The sequence below is a fragment of the Sminthopsis crassicaudata genome, chromosome 1, assembly GCF_048593235.1.
Source record: "Sminthopsis crassicaudata isolate SCR6 chromosome 1, ASM4859323v1, whole genome shotgun sequence".
Lineage (NCBI taxonomy): Eukaryota > Metazoa > Chordata > Mammalia > Dasyuromorphia > Dasyuridae > Sminthopsis > Sminthopsis crassicaudata.
The window spans coordinates 192,084,767-192,109,133 of record NC_133617.1 but is presented as its reverse complement, the minus strand read 5'-3'; the positions used below and the strand labels follow the sequence as shown (position 1 = coordinate 192,109,133).

General features: G+C 34.7%; 1 protein-coding gene across 4 annotated transcripts in view; it reads left to right on the top strand.

Annotated features, from left to right (window-relative positions):
- ATP9B (ATPase phospholipid transporting 9B (putative)) overlaps positions 1-24,367 on the top strand; it is a 448,624-nt gene that overhangs the window by 379,686 nt on the left and 44,571 nt on the right. For all 4 annotated transcript variants that reach the window (XM_074273531.1, XM_074273522.1, XM_074273514.1 and 1 more), the window contains exons 18-19: positions 21,733-21,816; positions 22,561-22,731. In XM_074273531.1, coding sequence (XP_074129632.1) covers positions 21,733-21,816; positions 22,561-22,731 — 255 coding nt within the window. The remainder of the gene's footprint in view (positions 1-21,732; positions 21,817-22,560; positions 22,732-24,367) is intronic.

Genomic DNA, 24,367 nt, shown 5'->3' with positions numbered 1-24,367 from the left:
AAAGGAAGACAAGCTGTACAGCTTTTTACTATGCTCCTAGCTTCCTCTCTTGTGATTCCAAATTGTAAACGTAAAGCTCGAGCAGCCTGATGATATTTAGAATGAGATTCTTGTGCTTCCTGAAATAAAGGACTACTGGCTAACATGGTTAGAAGGCTATCTGCCTTTGAATTTCCATCAAAAATGGGACCTGGAAGTCCACTATGTGAGTGGACATGCAAGATATAAATCTTGCCTGGATGTTTTCTCACTTGCTCTTGAAGTTCCTTAAAGAGCTGATAAATATTGGAGGCTGCAAATTTTATTTGGGCTGTGGCAATTCTTTGTACTACACCTACTGAATAGGCTGAATCAGTAATTATATTTACGTCTCCTGGGTAATAAGTGAGAGCTAGCATGATAGCAAATAATTCATTCTGTTGAGTGGATTGAAAAGGAGTCCTGATTACTCTCTTTATGGTTAAATCATGAGAGTATATGGCACAAATATTTTCTTTGGAGGCATCTGTAAAGATTGTTGGTCCTTTAAGAGGAACCTTAGAAACCTTTTCTTCAAAAATCCATCGCCAATTATGTAGTAGCCGGGTAATCTTTAATGGAGATCCATGTGCAAAATTTGGAGCGGTGGCCAATAAAATTTGCCATTCTGGGATGGTCTCACAGCATACATTAATTTGTGCGTTAGTATAGAATGTGTATATTTTTTCAGGACTTATTCCAGATAATTGTGTTACTCTCTTAATAGCCTTTAATAAAATCCTAGCCACAAGCACTGGGTAAGGTGTAAGGCTTTGTTCTGGTTGTGCTGGGAGGTTCACCCACTCAATCACTCTGTCTCCTTGATGAAGGACTGCTGTGGGTGCCTCTTTTGTAGCAAAAACTGATATTTCCAAGGGTTTTTGAGTGACTCTTTCAACCACATTGGATAAAGCCAGTTCAACTTCTCTCAAAGCCTTTTGTGCTTCTTTTGTAAGCTGGCGTGGTGAATTTAAAGCACTGTCTCCCCTTAAAATGTCATATAGAGGTTGTAGTTGATTGGTAGTTAAGCCTAACACTGGACGCATCCATTGGATATCTCCTATTAATTTTTGAAAGTCATTTAAGGTGTTCAACTTCTCTGTTCTTAAAGAAAGCTTTTGTACTGTGAGTGTCTTAGGATATACTTCATATCCTAAATATTGAAAAGGAGCATGTCTTTGAATTTTTTCTGTAGCTATATGCAGTTTGTAGTACTTTAATGTTTCCATGGTCCTTTGTAGACATGCTTCTAACATTTGTTCCTCAGGTGCACATCCCAAAATATCATCCATATAATGTAACAATATTACTTTTGGAAAGGCTTTTCTTACTGGAGCAAGAGCAGCTGCAACATACATTTGGCACATAGTAGGGCTGTTTTTCATTCCCTGTGGCAAAACTGTCCATTCATATCTTTTATAAGGCTCGGCCAAATTAACACTAGGCACTGAAAAAGCAAATTTTCATAAATTTTCAATTTATGATTATGTTATATACTTCTAGCATGTGTTATGTTACTATGTTACTATGTGCTTATGTAATTTATGTAATTATCTGTAATACTTCCCATATTGATGGATTTATGTTTCAAGGTCATTTATGTAATTATCTGTAATACTTCCCATATTGATGGATTTATGTTTCAAGGTCATGACTGTCCTATGTTCTAAATCAAAAGAAAGGGGGAGATGTTAGGATTACTAAGTGAGAACTCAGGTTGTCTGGACAGTGACAAGGTGAGAATTCAGGTTTTCTGGACAATTACAAGGTGAGAACTCAGGTTGACTTGATAGAGGGGGCAAGCTCATTGGCTGGGGTGGTTCTTCCCAGAAGCCCTTGCATTATCCCACGCCCATTCTCTGGGAGGATAAAAGAGATAGCACTGGGCCCAGAGAGCAGATCGGCCTGGAGAAGGATAAGAGCTGGAGGAGATTCAGAGCCAGGATTCAAGAAGAAAGACTCTGCATTGCATCAGGCTTGACGGGGCTCTCTGCAGGAAGGGAAGTCACTTCTAAGGACAAGAGTTAACAGCAACTGCCTGGAGACAATGGTTCACTACGGAAGAAGAATCGGAGAGATTTGAGTAGACACAGCAGATCTCTTCCCAGAGAGCGATCCGGCAGCTTCTGGAGACGACAGCTCGCTACAATTGGCGCCCAACGTGGGGCCAGGACTTTTGCTTATCTTGACAAGAGGAGCTAGACCAGACCTTCGCAATTTGGCGCCCGAACAGGGACAGACACGGTCCTGATTCCAGTGGAAAAGCTTCCGATCTAGATCTCAGTCTCTCTGACCCAGAACCGTGAGTAACGAGGAAACTTTGTTAAAGATTAAGTGAGCGTGCTAATAGATAAATAAGGAACTTAACTTGTTAAGGGCTAAACCAGGAATCTCTTATAGCTGAAATGGGGCAGATGTTAGCTATATTCAATCCCTGGACCTCAGCCGACTCAACCCCAGCCCCAGAAGCAACCTCAGCTCCACCCCCATTCAGGAGTGGTACTATAGAGAGTATAATCAAGATAATTGAGGAGCAGAGTTTACTTGTAACCTGGGTACAGATTGCTAAACTCTTGGCTGCATTAAGACGCACATCCCCTTGGTTCTTAGAGGAAGAAAAGATAGATGTAGATAAATGGAAGCTAGTGGGATATGAAATGAAAGAATTTCAAGCAAAAAATGGGCCTCGTTCAATTTCTGCAGAAGTATTTTATATATACAACATAGTTCAATTAGCCTTAAACTATCAAGCAAAGTTGTAGGAGAAGGAAAAGTTCTAAAAATGAACAGAGGAGGAAGTGTGAGGAAAAAAGGAAAGATCAAGATCTTTCCCTAGAGCAAGAGGATTTAAATGAGGAATTATGGTATGATTCTCTTGAAGAAGCTTCAACCCTGCCTAGAGAACAGATTATTGACAGGCCCACATCAACCCCACCTTCAGAGATGGAGGAAGAAAGAGGGGAAGAGGCAGAAACACAAACAGAATTGCCTGTGAAGCAGCCTAAGCCTATGACAAGATTAGAAAAAGCATTGGTTAAAGCTAAGAGAGAAGGACAGGATATAAGTGATTTTATACATGCATATCCTGTGATTGAAAATACTGACTCTGTAGGTAAAAAAAGGAGAAGATATGCACCTTTAGATTTGAATAAAATTAAGGATTTGAAAAAAGGTTGTACCCTTTATGGGGCTACATCAGCTTATGTCAAAATGTTACTAGATGGTTTGTCTTATGAAGTCCTAACCCCAAATGATTGGAAATCCATAGCAAGGATATGCCTGGAACCTGGAGAAAATTTGCTATGGCTTGCGGAATTTCATGAATTATGTAAAATTCAAGCCTGATGCAATTCAGAGTCTTTCTTCTTGAATCCTGGCTCTGAATCTCCTCCAGCTCTTATCCTTCTCCAGGCCGATCTGCTCTCTGGGCCCAGTGCTATCTCTTTTATCCTCCCAGAGAATGGGCGTGGGATAATGCAAGGGCTTCTGGGAAGAACCACCCCAGCCAATGAGCTTGCCCCCTCTATCAAGTCAACCTGAGTTCTCACCTTGTAAGAATCCAGAAAACCTGAATTCTCACCTTGTCACTGTCCAGACAACCTGAGTTCTCACTTAGTAATCCTAACACTTGGTAAACCTTTTATTCCTCTCTTATTGATTCTAGAAATTTCCTTACAACAGCTGTTCTTTCTCCTTGCCTCCTTAACCTTCAGAAAATTATCTGTCTTTATGAGGAGTGAAAGAGTTAAAACTATTTTGCTGAAGCTCTTCTTCTACTTCATATTTTTTCTATATCGATACTCATTCATTATCTCATCTTTCCATCTGTCTCAGAGGAATACCCCTCTTTCTTGCCATAGCTAACCAATGAACTATGTTTTTAAGCTTTTCCCCTTCTACTTTATTCAAGACCTTCCTCTTTCAGTTCTTAAATTTCCTTTCATTTGTTTCTTCATTTTTGCTTACAAATATGTCCAGGTCTTCCTAATACTTAAAAAAAAAAAATCCAACAACTCTATTACACAAAAATAATAATGTTTCTTTCCTTTCTTTTGCTATTAAAGTTTGTTTTCTACTCTATGAGGTAACAGAAATAAATCTCTTTGCAAACCTTAAACTTTTATATAAATGCTGTTATTATTAGTATTTTATGCATTGCTTTCGATTCGTTACTACTCATCAGTTCTATAACCCTTTTTACCTATCTTCCTACTAAAACAATTTGTTGGAGATCACTTAGAAAGATGACCTAAAGTCCAAGTTCCATGGTCTTTCCCCAGTTCTTAGCTTCCTTGATAGATAGTAACACTGCTGTAGAGAGGATTCTAGGAAGATGTCAGAATAGGGTCAGAAAATTTGGGGCTTTCCAGATTTTCTCCATAAAAAAATAACATTGTGGCAGAAGAAATATAGAGCAATGGACATTTAAAAAGTTGGGGCAAAGCAGTTCTCCTAAGACAACCTAAAAAAGACTCCATGAAAGATCTGACCTCTTGGGGCAGAGGTTCAGCCTGAGTGAAGGGCAAACACCCTCCAGGCCAACTCTGTGGAATCAGTTTGGTTGGGAAACAGCCTCAGCCTTGGAAATTTTCATCTCCTGGCCTGTGGTAGGATGGGAGAGCAGGGGTTTTATGATTGAATAAGAGAGAATTGATAAGAGAGGATTGAAGGACCTGCCCCTGTCCAGGGATGCCAAGCACAGTTGTGCGGACCATACGTTTCCCAGGATGGGCAGCTGTTGTGGAAGAGAAAGAGCTAGCACACGCCTGGAAGAGCAGGGACCCTGCTGGTTATGAGCACTTGCAGGTAAACAGAGTCTCTAGTATCAGTTCCAGGGAAGAGAAAACAACTGTAGTTTGCAGCCCCCAGCAGAACCACAGGGAGTAAAATTATTTGTTGGACAATGTGATCAGGAGCTGTAGCCAGGCTGTAGGAGTAAAGAAGAGCTAAGGTTGAGCCCAGGACAGACTTCGGAAAATAACAGTAGGAAGGACCTGAGGCTTCATATAGTCATCATACCTCAGGATTATGAAAATGAGGGGTCAAAGGAAAAAGAACCCAGCCATTGGTAACTAGTAGTGGGATAGAAAAGATAGATTTCATATTCAGAGGAAAATAATGGAACTAAAAAAGCCATTCCTTTTTTCAGTGAGAAATATCAAATTGTCCCAAGCACAAAGAGATTTCCTACAAGAACTTTTAAAAAGACTAAAAATCAGGTAAGAGAGATCAAGGAAAAATGGCAGCAATTGGGGAGAATAATACAATTCAAGAAAATTTCTATGACCCTGGGCAAGTGACTTAACCCCAATTGCCTCACAAAGAAAGAAAATTATAAAAAGTCAACCAGGTTGAAATATAGAACCAAAAACTTATGGAAGAAAATAATTCCTTGAAAACTAGAACTGACCAAAGGGTAGCTTATGATATTCTAAGACAAATAATAAAATTCAAAAAAAAAAAGAATGTGAAACATCTTATCAGAAAAACAAGTGATCTGGAGAACAGATCAAGGAGAAATAATATAAGAATAGTTGTACTGCCTGAAATTATGATTTAAAAAAACCTTAATATATTATTATAAGAAATTATCAAAGAAAAATTCCCTGAAGTTCTAGAAAAAGAAGGCAAAGCAGAAATAGGGGGAAAAAAATCTACTGATCATCATCTGTAAAAGAATCTGAGAGGAATTTACAGGAATACCATAGCCAAATTTCAAAGCTCCTAGGTTAAGGAAAAATCATGGAAGCAACAAAAGAAAAAAATTAATTATCATGGAATTAAAATAAGGATTACACAAGACTAGCAGCTACTATGTTGAAGGAATATAAGTCTTGGAATACTATGTAGAACAAAAGAGCTAAGATTATGACCAAGCGTATCTTACCCAGCAAAGTTAAGTATAATCTGAATTGGGGGGGAAGGGAGAGAATGGACATTTAACAGACTGAAATACCTTCAGATCTTAGTGATAAAAACAACAGAACTCAAGGTAAAATTATCTCTTACAAATGAGGAAAAAAAGAAAAATAGATACAAAAGAAACTAGTGGGGGAGGGAGAGTAGCTCTGAAGCTTTACTCTCATTGGGAAAGAGGGAACAACATGTGTGTTTACGTGTGTGTGTGTGTGTGTGTGTGTGTGTGTGTGTGTGTGTGTGGAAAAGCCTTTTTAAATTCAGAAATAAAAAAGTGAATAATGTGAGGGAGAAGATAAGGAAGAGTTTTGGATTCTTGGTGAGAGTGAGTTAAAGAATAAGAGGAAGCAAAGTGAGAAGAAAGAGGAACAAGATAAGAAAAATGGGAAAAATAGAAAGGTGGAAAATATACAGGTAATTATAGCTTAGAATGTCAATGGAATGGAAATAGCAGATTAAAAACGTGAATTTAACAATATATTGCTTTCAGGAAATGCTGTAAAATGAGAGAGACATACAAACATTAAATCAGGAGAAGAACTTATATATATATATATATATATATATATATTTTATATATATATATATATATTTATATATATATATATATTTTTATATATATATATATATATTTATATATATATTTTTTAAAAAGCAGTGATGGTAATCATAAATTAACATTGAAATAGATTTAATCAAAACACAAAATAAGGAAACTACATTATGTGTTAGACATATTGTTATGATTCTTACAAGGTGTACTAAGGCAATACAAAGAGACATTCCATTCAAAATAACTGTTGATAGTATAAAACATTTGGGAATCTATCTACCAAAGGAAAGTCAGGAATTATATGAGCAAAATTACAAAACACTTGCCACAAAAATAGTCAGATTTAAATAATTGGAAAAATATTAAATGCTCTTGGATAGGCCAAGCAAGTATAATAACGATGACAATACTCCCTACTACACTAATCTATTTATTTAGTGCTATACCAATCAGACTCCCAAGAAACTATTTTAACAATCTAGAAAAAATAACAAAGTTCATATGGAAGAACAAAAGGTCAAGAATTTCAAGGGAATTAATGAAAAAAAAAAATTAAATGAAGGTGGCCTAGCTGTACCTGATCTAAAACTATATTATAAAGCAGCAGTCACCAAAACCATTTGGTATTGGCTAAGAAATAGATTAGTTGATCAGTGGAATAGGTTAGGTTCACAAGACAAAATAGTCAATAACTGTAGTAATCTAGTGTTTGACAAACCCAAAGATTCCAATTTTTGGGATAAGCATTATTTGACAAAAACTGGGAAAACTGGAAATTAGTATGGCAGAAATACTAATGCCACACATAATACCACATACCAAGATAAGATCAAAATGGGTCCATAATTTAGGCATAAAAAAGAGATTATAAATAAATTAGAGGAACATAGGAAGATTGAAAAGCCTTCAAAAAATTGTTCCTTTTTTCTCAACAACAAAAAAACAAAGCCTAGTCTCTCTTTGTTCTTCCCTCATTGACCTCATTGAACCATAATAATTACCAGATTTACTTATTTCCCATAGTTTACCTCTCAGACTTGTGGAGAAGGAAGGAATTTGTGACCAAAGGAGAACTAGAGATTGGTCACAAAATAGAAAATTTTGATTACATCAAATTAAAAAGCTTTTTTTTTACAAACAAAACTCATGCAAACAAGAATAGAAGGGAAGTAAACTGGGAAAACATTTTTACAGTTAAAGGTTCTGGTAAAAACCTCATTTCCAAAATATATAGAGAACTGACTCTATTTATTTATTTTTTTATTATTACAGCTTTTTATTTACAAGATATATGCATGGGTAATTTTACAACACTGACAATTGCCAAGCCTTTTGTTCTAATTTTTCCCCTCCTTCCCCCCACCCTCCCAGATGGCAGGTTGATACATGTTACATATGTTAAAGTATAAATTAAATACAATATATGTATACATATCCAAACAGTTACTTTGCTGTACAAAAGGAATTGGACTTTGAAATAGTGTGTGAAGGGAATCAAAAATAGGGTGTTCTATGTAGTGGTTCATAGTCATCTCCCAAAGTTCTTTCGCTGGGCATAACTGGTTCAGTTCATTACTGTTCTATTGGAACTGATTTGGTTCATTTCATTGTTGAAGATGGCCACGTCCAACTGACTCTAATTTATAAGGAATCAAGCCATTCTCCAATTGATAAATGGTCAAAGAATATGAACAGACAATTTTCAGATGATGAAATTGAAACTATTTCTACTCCTATGAAAGAGTGTTCCAAATCACTATCAAATGCAAATTGAGGCAACTCTGAGATACCACTACACACCTGTCAGATTGACTAAGATGACAGGAAAAAATAATGATGAATGTTGGAGGGGCTGTGGGAAAACTGGGACACTGATGCATTGTTAGTGGAGTTGTGAAAGAATCCAACCATTCTGGAGAGCAATCTGGAATTATGCCCAAAAAGTTTTCAAACTGTGCATATCCTTTGATCTAGCAGTGTTACTACTGGGCTTATATCCCAAGGAAATACTAAAGAAGGGAAAGGGACCTGTATGTGCCAAAATGTTTGTGGCAGCCCTTTTTGTAGTGGCTAGAAACTGGAAAATGAATGGATGTCAATCAATTGGAGAATGGTTGAGTAAATTGTGGTATATGAATATTATAGAATATTTTTGTTCTGTAAGAAATGACCAGCAGGATGAATACAGAGAGGCTTGGAGAAGCTTACACAAACTGATGCTGAGTGAAATGAGCAGAACCAGGAGATCATTATACACTTCAAAAACAATACTATATGAGGATGTATTCTGATGGAAGTGGATATCTTCGACAAAGAGAAGATATAATTCAGTTCCAATTGATCAATGATGGACAGAATCAGCTACACCCAGAGAAGGAACACTGGGAAATAAGTGTAAACTATTTGCATTTTTGTTTTTCTTCCCAGGTTATTTTTACCTTCTGAATCCAATTCTTCCTGTGCAACAAGAAATTTGGTTCGGCACACATATATTGTATCTAGGATATACTATAACATATCTAACATGTATAAGACTGCCTGCCATCTAAGGGAAGGGTGGGGTGGAGGAAAGAAAGGAAAAATCAGAACAGAAGTGAGTGCAACGGATAATGTTATAAAAAATTACCCATACACTGATACATTGTTGGTGGAATTGTGAACACATCCAGCCATTCTGGAGAGCAATTTGGAACTATGCTCAAAAAGTTATCCAACTGTGCATACTTTTTGACCCAGCATTGCTGTTATTAGGATTATATCCCAAAGAAATACTAAAGAGCGGAAAGGGACCTGTATGTGCCAAAATGTTTGTGGCAGCCCTCTTTGTAGTGGCCAGAAACTGGAAACTGGGTGGATGTCCGTCAATTGGAGAATGGCTGAATAAATTGTGGTATATGAGTATTATGGAATATTATTCTGTAAGAAATGACCAAGAGGATGATTTGAGAAAGGTCTGAAGAGACTTACATGAGATGATGCTGAGTGAAATGAGCAGGACCAGGAGATCATGGTATACTTCAACAACAATACTATATGATGATCAGTTCTGATGGACATGGCCATTTTCAACAATGAGATGAACCAAATCAGTTCCAATAGAACAGTAATGAACTGGACCAGTTACACCCAGCGAAAGAACTCTGGGAGATGACTATGAACCCTCTATTTTTGTCCACCTGCATTTTGGATTTCCTCCACAGGCTAATTGTACACTATTTCAAAGTCTGATTCTTTTTGTACAGCAAAACAACTGTTTGGACATGTATACATATATTATATTTAATTTATTATTTAACATATTTAACATGTATTGGCAACCAGCCATCTGGGGCCGAGGGGAAGGAGGGGAAAAATTAGAACAAAAGGGTTGACAATTGTCAATGTTGTAAAATTACCCACGCATATATCTGATAAATGAAAATCATTTTTTAAAAAAAATTACCCATGCATATGTACTCTCAAAAAAAAAGAGTTATAATTATAAAATAAAAAAATAATAAAAAAAACAAGATATTAAGACAGTCAATTGATAGAGACAATTATTATCTAATTTAGCATGGTTCTGTATGATTGATTTGATGCTACAAGGAGATGTTATGGGCCAGAACTTGAAACAAGGTACTAAGTGGAATTGAGGAGACAATGGTTAAATCTAATTTAGCATTGATTTAATCCTACAACAAATAATGGTTTCCTAGTGATGTAATGATTGGAGTATACTCAAAGTGCAGCATATAAGCAAGAAACTCTCAGGGCCAAAGGGCACTCTGGGAGATTGAGAAGCCAGGATTCAGTTGGGCAAAACTGAGGAAGACAGAGAAGTGGTGGCAGGCTGTCCTGTGGAGAACACTGAAACCAAGATCTGGAAGGCCTCCAGAAAAGCTAGCCTAAAGGAAAGAGAAAATAAAGGATTTGGACTTTAACTCCTGGCTGCATTTGAGGTTACACTGAACTGAAAGGAATGCTGCCTCCAGAAGTTCCCCAACAAACCTGCTCACAGAGAAAATTATATTTTAGAGAAAAACACTACATATTATTCAGTATTGTTTCAGAGCATCTAAAATAAAAAGACAGTATAAAATACCTTAGAGTATATATATATCAAGACAGATATCAGGATATGAACATAAACCAAAAAAAATCCATTTTTATACAAATAAAGTTAGAGCTAATACTTGAAATAATATTTATTGTTTCTGGGTAGATAAAACTAGTAAAAAATTTTAAATGACAATTTTACTTAACTCCGTAATGCCATCACAATTGAATTTTTTAAAAAATTATTGAACTAGAAAAAATAACAAAGTTCATTTAAAAAAAACTTTATTCAGTAACTTCACTGAAATCAGAGGGGGAAAATACGTAAAGAAAGCAGATTCAGTAATATCAGGCTTTAAACCATATTATAAGGTGATAATCATTGTTGAAATGTAAAATGGGTGATTTTGATTATTTTAAATTAAAATTTTCTTGTATAAATGAACCTATACAGGCAAGAATAGAAGGAATGCAAAAATAGGGGGGAAAAACTTTTATAGACAGTTTGTCAGAATGTAATTGGATTGGAATAGTACTCTTTTCTTTGGGAATAATGAGCTGGTTGATGTAGAAAAACATGGAAAGTCTTGGACAGATGAAAGAAAAAATGCTATCCACCTTCAGAGAAACAGGACAAATAAAAATAAGCATAGTGCGGTTTTACAAAAATGTGTATCACACTGGCACAGGACTGCCCAGCATGATGTAACCTCAGCTTTATGATCGAAGGAAAATTGAATTAGCTCAGAAGAAACATAAGATACACAATTTAAAGAAGCCATCCCAAATGTTCAAAGGAACTATTTGTGTCTTGCTACTTGTATTGGTCTGATCAGCCACAATCAAACACACTGTAATTTGAATTATTATAGTGATGTCATTTTGGTCCTCTTTGAGAAAAGACAACAACCACTTAATGTGTATAAGTGTATATGTGTGTATATTTATAGATGTCAATGTATATGTAATTGTATGTAGATGTATAGATGTAAATGTATAGATAATTCATATCTAACTATATATTCTTCTTTAGGGGGATGGGAGGAATAAAATAAAATGTACATGAGAGAACAAAAGAAAACATGAGGAAGCAAAGAATAGCTGGACAGCTTTGAAAACAATGTGTAATATTATATATGTTTTCTTAAAATGGAAATTTATTGCTTTATAATGAATCATGTTCTGCTGTGTACATAGGAATTTTTTCTTTTCTTATTTTGTACTTAAGTTTAAAATAAATTTTAAAACTAAGAAAAAAATGTAATACTGCTTATCACATTTTTCCTCTTGAAACTTTCAAGGCTCAAATCATTATCATTATTCTTCTGCTTACCTCTCACTATTTAATGGATTCCTTTTCTTCCTTCTCTATTCTCTAATTCTTATTATTCCCTAAAGTTCAATCCTCAACTTTTTATCTCCTCCTCCTTCATCATTCACACTTCCTTTGTCTGACCCTTCCACTCCATCCTACACACTTACCAGATTAATCTTCCAGATTCATATCTCTGATCATTTCATACACCTGCTTTTTGTTCTGGAATTCAGAACTCCAGGTTCTGGCTCCGGCCTAAGGCTCTATTACTTTCTTATATGCCAAATTCTATTATTATTTCTGAAATAATCCTTGCAGCTTTCTACATCTGTTTACCTTTAACACATGTTTATACTTTCTACAGCTTTTTTCATGTTCCAACATCTTGGCATTCCAAGCCACCTTTTATGTTTTTCAAAATGCTACTCAACCTACTAATTCATACAGTTGTCTCTGTGACACTTCCTCTGATCTCCCAGGCTAAACACATCTTACTCCAATGAACTCCATCCCCATAGCATTTTTAAAAAAATTTTAATAAAAAAATATTTTTTCTACCTACATCTCATTTCCTTCCTATCCATTGGAAAAGAAGAAGATAAATTTATTTTTGTAAAAAATATGCATATTCAAGCAGAACAAATTCACACAATGACTATGTTGGAAAAAAGTGAGAGACACACACACACACACACACACACACAGATTTAGTACTGAGTCCATCACCTCTGCTTTTCAGTAAGTGGGTAAACATATTTCATCATCTAATGGAGTTTTAGTTGTTCATTGCATTGATGACTTAAGACTTCTATCTAAATTCTTTTAAAGTCATTTGTTTGTCTTTTTAGTGTTATTGCATAAATTATTCTCCTGGTTCTACTCACTCACTTCACTGTGCATCACTTCATAATAGTCTTCCCAGGTTTCTCTGAATGTATATCCTTTTTATCATTTCTTTTTTTTTTAATTTTATTTATAATTTTTGACAGTATATATGCATGAGTAATTTTTAATAACATTATCCCTTGTATTCATTTTTTCAGATTGTCCCCTCCCTCCCTCTATTCCCTCCCCTTTATCATTTCTTATAACAATAATATTCCATTGCATTCATATTTTCAGCATTTGTTCAACTATTGTCTCAGTTAATGGGCACCTCCTTAGTTTCCAAGTTTTTGTCAATTCAAGAAAAGTTGATAGAAATGTTTGTTTATATAGGAATGCTTTTCCTCTTTTTAAAATCTCTTTGGATATCTTTTTAGTTATATTATTGCTAGGTCAAAGAAAATGCGCAGTTTAGTTACTTTGGGAACATAGTACCAGATTACTTTCCAGAATAGCTAAACCAATTCACAGTTCTACCAGTACCATATTAATGTGCCTGCTTACCTGCAGTCCTTCCAACATTTGTCATTTTTCTTTTCTGTCACCTTTGCCAGTTTTCTGAATGTGAAGTAGAATTTCAGATTCTTTAATTAGCATTAATAATTACCAGTAAGTTGGAATATTTTTCATATGACTTTTGGTAGTTTTGATTTCTTCCTTTGAAAAAATCCCTTTGAGCATTGACCATTCTTCACTTGGGGACTGGTTCTTATTCTTAAATTTGAATTTATTCCTTAGTTATCTTAGAAATAAGTTTTTCATCAGAGAAACTTATAAACTTACTGCTGCTTCTCTTCTAATTTTAATTACATTGGTCTTGTTTGTGCAAAATCTTAACTTTGTATAATCAAACTTTAGATTATTTTGTTGCTATCTCTCTCATGGAACTTAGGTTCATTGTGATTATTACTCTTTATGTCTTTATGTAAAAATCACTTTTCAAATATTTGTTGTGTGTCATGATAAAAGGATAATAAACACATAATCATTGACCCTATAGATCTCTACTGTATGTAATAGAAAGTTACATACATATAAAAATGCCCAACAAATTAAAATCATAATGCAATTTCATTTTAAAATATATATGAATATATTTTATAACATATTTAACATGTATGGGAGTACCCACCATGTAGGGAAGGAGGAGAAAAGTTGAAACAGAAATTTTTGCAAGGGACAATGTTGAAAAATTACCCCTGCATATGTTTTGTATATAAAAAGGTATAATAAAAAATTATGATAAAACATTTTATAAGTACATATATAAATTATAATGCAATCTTGATAAAAACAGATGGAACCATACTAGAAAGTCATCAAAAAGAGCTATTGTGACCACCCAAAAAAATTCATTACCCAGACTTCTCTTCATGTGTGTCTCTAAATTTACCAAATCTGATCCCCAGACTACATACCATCTGTCACCATGTCTATACTTATAAAACTTTCTACATTGAAAAATATCTACTGGAGTTTATATTCTCTTGATATAGTCTTAGGAGAACCCAAATCAGCTTTGTGCCATGGGCACCAAACATTGTACAACAAAACAAAAAACAAAAAGATGAAAAAAAATGGTAAGCTTTTTCTAATTCATAGATTTTTCAAAAGGAAAGGGGCCTTAGAGGTCATTTTGTTCAATTGAGATATAAACAAAAGTGATCCCAACAACAGATCATACAGATTTTGTATAAGACCCCTAATAATGAGAAACACATTACTTCTGAAGATTGTCCATTTCACTTTGGAATAGCGCTAATGACAAATTTTCTTTGCATGGCTTGTGTGTCTATAAGTTCCATACAGCTCATGTTCTTGCCATTTGCTATGCCATTTGAACTAGTGGACTTCCATGGATTATGCCCTAGAGAAAGTAATCCATTCAACTTTGGAACTCAATCCCAAGTATCTATGCTGTCCTATTTAGTGATTGCATCAATACAAATTCACAACAATATCTAATTGGCCCAAAATTTCACATTTCACTTTAGCCATATTATTTTCACCACCAGACTTCCAGAGACTGTGCCATGAAGGATTTAGCCTATTCTTCTTTGGAATTCTCACCCTGGTAAGTGTGTGAGTCCAAATTTACATGGCCTTCTGTTTTTAACCTTCTTAAGCCATGATTTACATTCCATTTAAGTCATGTTTTTGCCATTTGCCCTACTGTCATACATAGCATGTTCTCATAGATTTTCCACCTCTTTCTCTGGAATCCTTAATCAGATCCATTCTGCCATTAAGAAAGGGCAAATCCCTGGTGTATCAATTCATCATTACTGACATCCCAAACCAATAGCTACCTTTATTTTCTATCTTCCCCTATAAGAATGTAAGCTCCCTGAGGATACGGATTACCTCGCTTTTGTTTCTGTAGCCTTAAAATTTAGCATGGCATTTAGCACATAATAATTTTTTTCATTCATAAATCATTCATTCATTTCAGTTATTCCACCCATTGTCATTAATGATGCTCTTTGGGAGCAAGCCTATTCCCTTTTTCATATGGCAGATTCTTAAACTACTAGAAGACAGTCCTCTCCAATTTCACTATCAAGTCTTCTCTTTTCCTATTTATACATTCTCATTTCCTTAAATCAATCCTTTTAAGATAAGGTCTCAAGGGACTTCACCATTTTGATCACTCTTCTCTGAACATTCCATTTCATCAATGTCCTTTTTAAAATGTCCTGTCCAGAATTGCACACAGTTGTTTTGACCAGGGCAGACCACATTTGTCAAAAGATACTTCTAGATACCTCTCTTAATATAACTTAATTTCACATTAGGTCTAATATTTAAAATAAGAAAATTGGACCTCAGTTCTCTTCCAAAACTAGATCTAGTAGTCTGTGATTATCTTTAACCACTTTTTAACACTATTGACTCATTCCGAATATGATGTCCAGTAAACCCCCTTCTGTCCTTTTCAGATGACCTATTTACTCATCTATGTCCCATGTTGTACTTGGGACATAGCTGGTTATTTTTTAAACACAGATGTAAGACTAACTTTCTGGCTCTTGAATTTCATCATATTAGACCTGACTCAGTATCAAGATTTTTTTCAGTCCAATTTAGACATCTGTTATGTCAATCATCCCCCTCAGTGTTGTCATCTGCAAATTAAATGGGTATGCCATCTTTGCCTTGCAAATCATTAGTGAAAATGTGAAATAGCACAGGACCAAATAGATTCCTGAGGCATTCCACTAGAAATTTCCTTAACATCAGAGTATTATTCAGTTCCTAATCTACCTAATTGCACTCTAGTAGCCTTATTCTCACCATCTTTTTCATAAGAATAGTTTGAAAATTTTTGTCAAATTCTTTACTAAAACATGTTTTCATCATTCTTCTCAGATCCCAGTCTAATAATTATACTGAAAGGTGGAGGTAGATGGAAATAAAATTGGTCTTCATGACCTGTTCTTAACAAAACTCTGCCAAGTTAGTTCTTTGTGCTCACCACTTTTTCTAGATGTTCACCAATTACCCTTTAATAATAAAATTGAGAATTTTTTTTTTACTTTCTTTGGCATTTTAAAAGATCTATTATTTCACAAATATGGCTATTTCCTCCACCAGTTCAGATTAGAAATACACTATAATTCTCATTTAGTTCACTTTAGTGTGATTCTTGTCTAGTTATGATCCTTCCAAACAGATTTTCCTTCTGTTGTTGTTTTAATACATCAGGAATATAATGTAATGTCAGGGTATCACTTCTTAAAAGTACTTATTAACTTCTTAAATTAATCTACTTATTCAGTGGTATATTTATCAAACTGCCATAAAAGTATTTTATAGGGATAAAAATAAATAACAAAATCCATCTGGTAGAACAAAAGGTTAAGAATATCAAGGGAGTTAATGGGGGAAAAAATGCAAACGCAGATGGTCTAGCCCTACCAAACCTAAAACAATATTATAAAGTGATAGTCATCAAAACCATTTGGTACTAAGAAACAGAATGGTGGATCATTGGAATAAGTTAGGTAAAGAAGACACAATAGGCAATGACTCTAGTAATTTACTGTTTGATAAACCCAAAGACTCCAGCTTCTTAGATAAGAACTTAGTATTTGACAAAAACCTGCTGGGAAAACTAGAAAACAATATGGCAGAAATTAGGCATAGACCAATAAGTCATACTTTATACCAGGATAAGATTGAAATAGATTTGTGATTTAGACATGAAATGTAATACTATAAGCAAATTAGGAGGACAGCTTATCTGTCAAATCTTTGGGAAAGAGGAATTTATGACCAAGCAAGAAATACAGAATATTATGAAGTACAAAATGGATAATTTTTATTACGTTAAATTTTTTTTAAAAATTGCACAAACAAAACCTGTGCAACCAAGATGAGAAGGGAAGCAGAAATCTGGGAAATAATTTTATAGCCAATATTTCTGGCAAAGCCCTCATTTCTAAAATATATATAGAGAACTGAGTCAAATTTATAAGACTATAACCAATTTCCCAGTTGATAAATTATTAGAGGATATGAACAGTCAGTTTTTAGGTAAAGATATTAAATTTATAATCACATGGAAAAAATACTTTAAATCAGTTATTGATTAGAGAAATAAACCTCTCAGATTGGCTAAGATTACAGAAATAGGAAATAAATAAGTGTTGGGGAATATGTGAGAAAATGAGGGCACTAATGAACTTTTGTGGAGTTGTGAACTGATCCAAGGAATCTGGAGAACAATTTGGAACTATGGCCAAAGGGCTATAAAACTATACAGACCCAAAAGACTATAAAATTGTGCAGATCCTTTGATCAAGCAAGGCCACTAGTGGGTCTATATCCCAAGGAAATCATAAAGGAGAGGAAAAAACCCACATAACAAAAATGTTTGTAGCAGCTCTCTTTGTGGTGGCAGAGAATTGGAAAATTAGTAGATGCCTAACAATTGGAGAATGACTAAATACATTATAGTATATGGATATTATTGTTAATGATAATGATGAAAAAGCTGATTTTTGAAAGACCTGGAAAGATTTACATGGACTGATGTTGAGCAAAACAAGCAGAACCAGGAATACATTGTGCACGATAACAGGAAGATTGTGTAATATTCAACTGTGAAAGATTTGATTCTTTTCAGCAGCTCAGTGATCCAAGACAATCCCAGTAAACTTTGGAAAATGCCATTTGCATCCAAAAAGAGAACTATGGAGATTGAATGTAAATCAACACATGCTATGTTAACTTTTTTTTCTTTTTTCTTTGTGTTTTTTTCTCTTTTTTTTTCTTTTGTTCTGATTTTTCTTTTCCATGATTCATAAAGATGTGTATTTTAAAAATTAATTGTACATGCATAACAAAGAAAAGAAAAGAAACAAATTAACGAGAGAGAGAGAGAGAGAGAGAGAGAGAGAGAGAGAGAGAAAGTGATTCTTTAATGATTCTCATTAAAGATGAAAATTTAACTAGTCATTGCTAGCTTTTGAGGGCATATTCCAGTAAAACAAACTCTGTTAGTTGTGTATACTAAACAACAAAAACCTATGCATACCCTTTGGTCTAGTGATGCCATTTTTTAGGACTATAACCCATAGAGTTCATTAAGTAGGGGAAAAGATCCATATGTGCAAAAATATTTATAGCAGCTTTTTTTGTGATAGCAAAGTTTTGGAAATTGAAAATTGCCCTTAAATTGGAGGATAGCTAAACAATTTGTGGTATATAAATGTAATAGGGTACTATTGTTCCATAAGAAATGATGAGCAGACATATTTCAGAAAAATGTGGAAAGACTTACGTGAATTGATGCTGGGTAAAGTGAACAGAACCAGGAGAACATTGTACACAGTAATTGCAGTATTGTGTGATATTTATTAATTTTTCTCAGTAATACAGTGATCCAAAACAATTATAAAAGATTTCTGATGAAAAATGCTATCCACATCCAGAGAAAGAAATATGGAGACTGAGTACAAATTGAAGTATACTATTTTCACTTTTTTTTTTAATTTGTTTTTTCTTTCCTGTGGTTTTCCCCTTTTTTTCTGATTCTTCTTTCACAACATGACTAATATGGAAATATGTTTAACATGATTGTACATGTATAACCTATATCAGATTGTTTGCTGTCTTGAAGGAGAGTTTAAGGGCATAGAGAAAGAAAAATTTGAAACTCAAAATCTTACAAAAATGAATGTTGAAGACTATTTTTTATCTCTATTTTTATTCTTATCTTTTAATATTAAGTGGGAAAATAAAGTATATGTCAAAATAATCTTGAATCATAACATTTGCAAAAGTATTTAGAGTGAATTATCAATAAATCAGCATAACTCAAAGAGATAGAAGTTCATTGCCTCAAGCCTGGACTATTATAGTAGTCTTGTGGTGGGTCTATTTGCCTCAAGTCTCTCTTCACTACAATCCATCTTTCATTCAGATATTAAAGTTATTCTTTTTTTTTTTTGGCAGATCAAGGTGTGTGTGTGTGTGTGTGTGTGTGTGTGTGTGTGTGTGTGTGTGTGTGTACACACACACACATGCACAATTTATTTTTTCTTGTTTTATTTTTGTCTTTTGATCTGATTCTGCTTTCACAACTGTGACTTTTATAGAAATAAGTTTTACATGATAACACACACACACACACATACACATACCATCTATGTCAAATTGTCTACCATTTTAGGAAGAACTGCGAGCCCTCCTCTCCCTTTAATGCCTCTATGTCTATTCTTTCTCTGTACCTCATTTGTATGACATAATTACTGTTTTTACCTTAACTCTGCCTCAGTCTTTATTTTGTTATTATTGTCCCTGTTGTTGATGTGAATCTTAAATATGTGCTATAAAGTTATTTTCTTAAAGCCAGGTCTGATCATGTCATCCATGTGCTCAAACTCCAGTGGTTTTTTGCCTCCTGGAGCAAATATAGTTTTCTGTTTGGTATCAATAGCCCTTTGTAATGATCAATTCTGATAGACATGGCTCTTTTCAACAGATGATTCAGGCCAGTTCCAATGATCTTATGGTAAAGAGAGCCATCTGCACTCAGAGATAGAACTATGGGAATTGAGTATGAATCACAACATAGCATTCTCACCCCTTTTGTTGTTTGTTTGCATTTTTTCTTTCTCATTTTTTTCTTTTTTAATTTGATTTTTCTTGTGCAGCAAGATAATTGTATAAATATTTGCATATATTGGATTTAATGTATATTTTTACAATGTTTAATATATATTGAATAACTTGCCATCTAGGGGAAGAGTAGGAAAAATTGAAATACAGGTTTTGTTAAGGTTAATGTTGAAAAATTATCCACTCATATGTTTTGAAAATAAAAAGTTTTAATTAAAAAAAAAAAAAACCAAAGCCCTTCATAATCCTAACACTCTCATACTGTCCAATGGTTTTACACCTTACCTTCTAGTCACATAGTCCTCAGTCCAATCCAGTGGCATTAGCCTTCTGACTGTGTTTACTGTAACTGGACTCTTGACATAGTAAAGAACAAAAGACAACAACCAACCAATCAGCCAAATCAACCATGAACAAAACACTCCATCTCTTGCTTTAGGCGTTTTCTCTTCCTGTCCTCCATGCCTAGAATGTTCTTCTTCTCCCTTACTACTGACCTCTCTTGTTTTCTTTAAATCCCAACTAAAATTCTATATTTTACCAGAAGTCTTCTATAACACCTCTTAATTCCAGTAACTTCCCTCTGTTAATTATTTCCTATTTATTATATGCTTAGCTTGCTCTGTATATGTTTGTATGCTTCCCCACTAGATTGTGAACTCTTTACCCTCTAATTCTTTTTTTAATGACGTTTGCGGACATTTATTCCAAAATAAAAATTAACAAAATTAGCACTATGGTATGGAAGTGACTCTGAACTCCTGAAGGATGTGCCAGTGAAAACATAAGCTATGATACATCATTCCTTGTGTGTGGGTGTGGGTGTGGGTGTATGTATAGTCTATTTTTAATACACATTGCTTTATGAATCATATTGGGAGAGAAAAATCAGAGCAAAAGGGAAAAACCATGGGAGAAATTAAAAAAAAGAAGAAGAAGAAGTAAACATAGTCTGTGTAGATTAGTTCTTCTTCTGGATGTGGATGGAATTTTCTGTTCAAAATCTTTTGGGATTGCTTTGAATCACTGAACTACTGAGAAGACCCAAGTCTCACAGTTGATCAAAGCACATTCTTGCTGTTATTGTATGTATTCCTGGTTTTGCTTGTTTCACTTAGTATCAGTCCAAGTAAATCTGTACAAGCCTCTCTATAATCAGCTTGTTCATCATTTTTTATAATAATATTCCATTATCTTTATGTACTACAACTTGTTTATCCATTCCCAAATTATGGGCATCCACTACTTTTCCAGTTCTTTGAAAAAAGAGCTGCTACAAACATTTTTGCACATGTGGGTCCTTTTCTCTCCTTTTTGATTTCCTTAGGATACAGACGCAGTAATGGCACTGCTAAATCAAAGGGTATGCATAGTTTGATAGCCCTTTGGGCATAGTTCCAGATTTCTCTACAGAATGGTGGGATCATTTCACAACTGCACCAATACTGCATTAGTATTCCACTTTTCCCATATCCCCTCAAAAATTTATCATTTTTGCCTGTCATGTTAGCCAATATTAGATGTGAGTTGTTTTAATTTGCATTTCTTTAATAGTGATTTAGAGCATTTTTCACATAACTATAAATGGCTTTTAATTTCATCATCTAAAAATTGTCTGTTCATATCCTTTGACCATTTATCAATTGGGGAGCCCCTTAATTCTTAATACAATGCATTATGCTATTATTTTGTTGAGTGAATAAATGAATGAGAAGGGAATAGCAGTAATTAAGAGCCTATATTTATCTATGTGTGTGTGTGCATGTGCATAGGTGCCACATATATTAATTTAAGAAGGCAGATTTTAGGGCAAATAAGATTTTTTTTCTGGGTCACAAAGCAGTGGGGTTACAAAACTCCTTTTTTCCTTTTTTTTTTCCAGTGTGGTAATATGGCACGAGAAGGATTGCGTACTCTTGTTGTTGCCAAAAAATCATTAACAGAAGAACAGTATCAAGATTTTGAGGTGTGTGACTTTTAATAATTAATTCGTCCTAATTTCACTGTATTATTTATATACTTTATTAAAATCAAAAAGCTAGATAAGGCAAAGAGCTTATTATTTTCCTTTAAAACTGCAGTTAAAGACTTGAGCCAGTGTAGTATCTTCACTCATAAGCTATTGTTAGCATCTAATCCTATAACTCAAAATATAAGAAACATAGATGATTTGTCCCATTATAGAGTGTTCATGCAAGATTAATTGGAGATTCTATCCTAAAAGCTCAGGCATCTGATTTGATGATAAAATGATGTGTTTCCACAACTTGGGATTTCTTTTTTCCTAGTTTGAGATACATAGGCTAAAAGCCCTTTGAACTCTTCCCTATATACAATCAAGCCCAAATCATATTTATTCTTAGGAACATGAACCATTTTCATTGTTGTTGGAATGGTCCAGTTCATTTATCCCTCACCTCTACAACTTCCATTGCCAGGTTAGCAGGAGTCAGTGCTTGTGAAAGGACCAGATAACATTTTTACCTTGAAGAGTATAATCTTCTTAGAGGGAATGGAGGTTATAACTTACTTTTGATTGTCATATTACTCATACCTATAACTATACCAAATATTTTGTGCTAATGATGAGCAACTGGTACACAGTCATTTTCAGTTTTTGATAAAGATCATAATCTTCACAAAGTCAGTAAACTATGATAGATTCAGTCTATGAATTATGATGAATAACAGTCTCTGTTCTTGTCTCCAGAATCGATATAGCCAAGCCAAGTTAAGTATCCATGATAGGACACTCAAGGTGGCCGCAGTTATAGAGAGTGTGGAGAGAGAGATGGAATTACTATGCCTCACTGGAGTGGAAGACCAGCTCCAAGCTGATGTTCGACCAGCACTGGAGATGCTGAGAAATGCAGGGATCAAGGTGCTGAAGGTTTCTCTGCTCTTGTGAGCCTGTGTAGAGTTTTTAAATTTATTGAAGAACACATGAATATAGTGAAAGAGCTTGAGTCTTGAAAGTGGATATAGATGCTGAGAAGCAAAGCTCCCAGGATCATAAGAGTTAGAGCTGAAACAAATCTTAGAGATCTCAAGATCATAGACTAGTGCTAGAATCCAAACATTCCAGTCCCTTACTTTACAGATGAGGAAATCCTAGATCCCAAGAAGCCCGGGACCTTTATCCAGGTCACACATAGAAGCAACTGAGAGAAGGTTGATGAACATAGCAATCAGGAGATTTTTGTTAACTTTGAAGAAATAAAGACAATTGGAATCTAGATTACAAGTTATTTCAAAGTAGGTGGGTAATGACAAATTAGATAGAGTTAGAGGAAAGAACTATTTCTAGGAGAGATCAAGGTCTCACTATCCTGAATGGATGGCAAGACTATTCCTTCTAAGTCTCCTAATTGAAGTTCTACCTTAGGCTTTATTGCTCTCATCTCCTTGTAGGGAGGGAAGAGAAGGGAGAAGAATTTATTAGGTGCCTACTACGTGCCAGGCACTGTATTAAACACTTTAAAATACATATGTCCTTTATCTCTTAGTAATCTCATCAGTTCTTTTGAGTTAACCACCTATATGTCTATGACTCATAGTGTATATCTCTATTCCCCCAATCTCTTGTAAATTTCATTGCCACATCTGCAACTGTTGGACATTTTATTCCATCTCAGCATCTCAAAAATCAGCAAGTTCAAAACAGAATTCATTACCCTTTTCCCAAAACTCACTGGTTTACCAAATGTCCCTATCTCTACTGAGCACACCACTATGCTTCTAGGCTCCCTGGTTCTCATATTTGTCATTTTTTACTGTTCATTCTCCCTGAATGCATCAAATTTTGCTATTTCTTCCTGTATGACTTCTCCCATCCCTTCAACCCTTTTCACCATTCACATAACTACCAACTTAACCCAGCCCTCAGTCATCCTTCATATGCTACCAGTGACATAAGTACACAGTGTCTTAAGTACAAATCTAACCATTTTACTATCCAACTCACTTTATTCCAGTCACTGCCAGTTGCTCAGGATAAAATAGAAATTTCTGTTTGACATTTACAGCCCTTTACAGCCTGACCCCAATTTTTTTAGACTCATTATAAATTACTCCCTTGCCTGTACTTTACAGTTCAGGCAAACTTGCCTTTTTCATTCTTTTCTTTACAGCACTCAATTTCCTATACTTTGCACTGGCTCCCTCCAATCCTTCTCTAGTCCCCTGCCTAGAATTCACTTCCTCCTCACTTCCGCCTCTTAGATTCTTTTGCTTTTTTCAGGACTTGGCTTAAGAGCCATCTTTTATAGAAAACCTTTATTGGACCTTCCTGTTAGTGGTGCTTTCTCCTTTCCCAAGACTATTTTATTGTAGTGAAATTAATTTATTCTACGTGTCTTCCCCCATTAACTCTTAAGTTTCTGGCAGGAAGTGTTTTACTTGTGTTTTTGTATCCCAAGTATAGTTCCTGAAATATGTAGGTGCTTAATAAGTGATTGGTTGGTTAATTTGTTCAAAGATTTTTTTTTAGTATGGGGCACAACTAGCTTCTTTTCCAG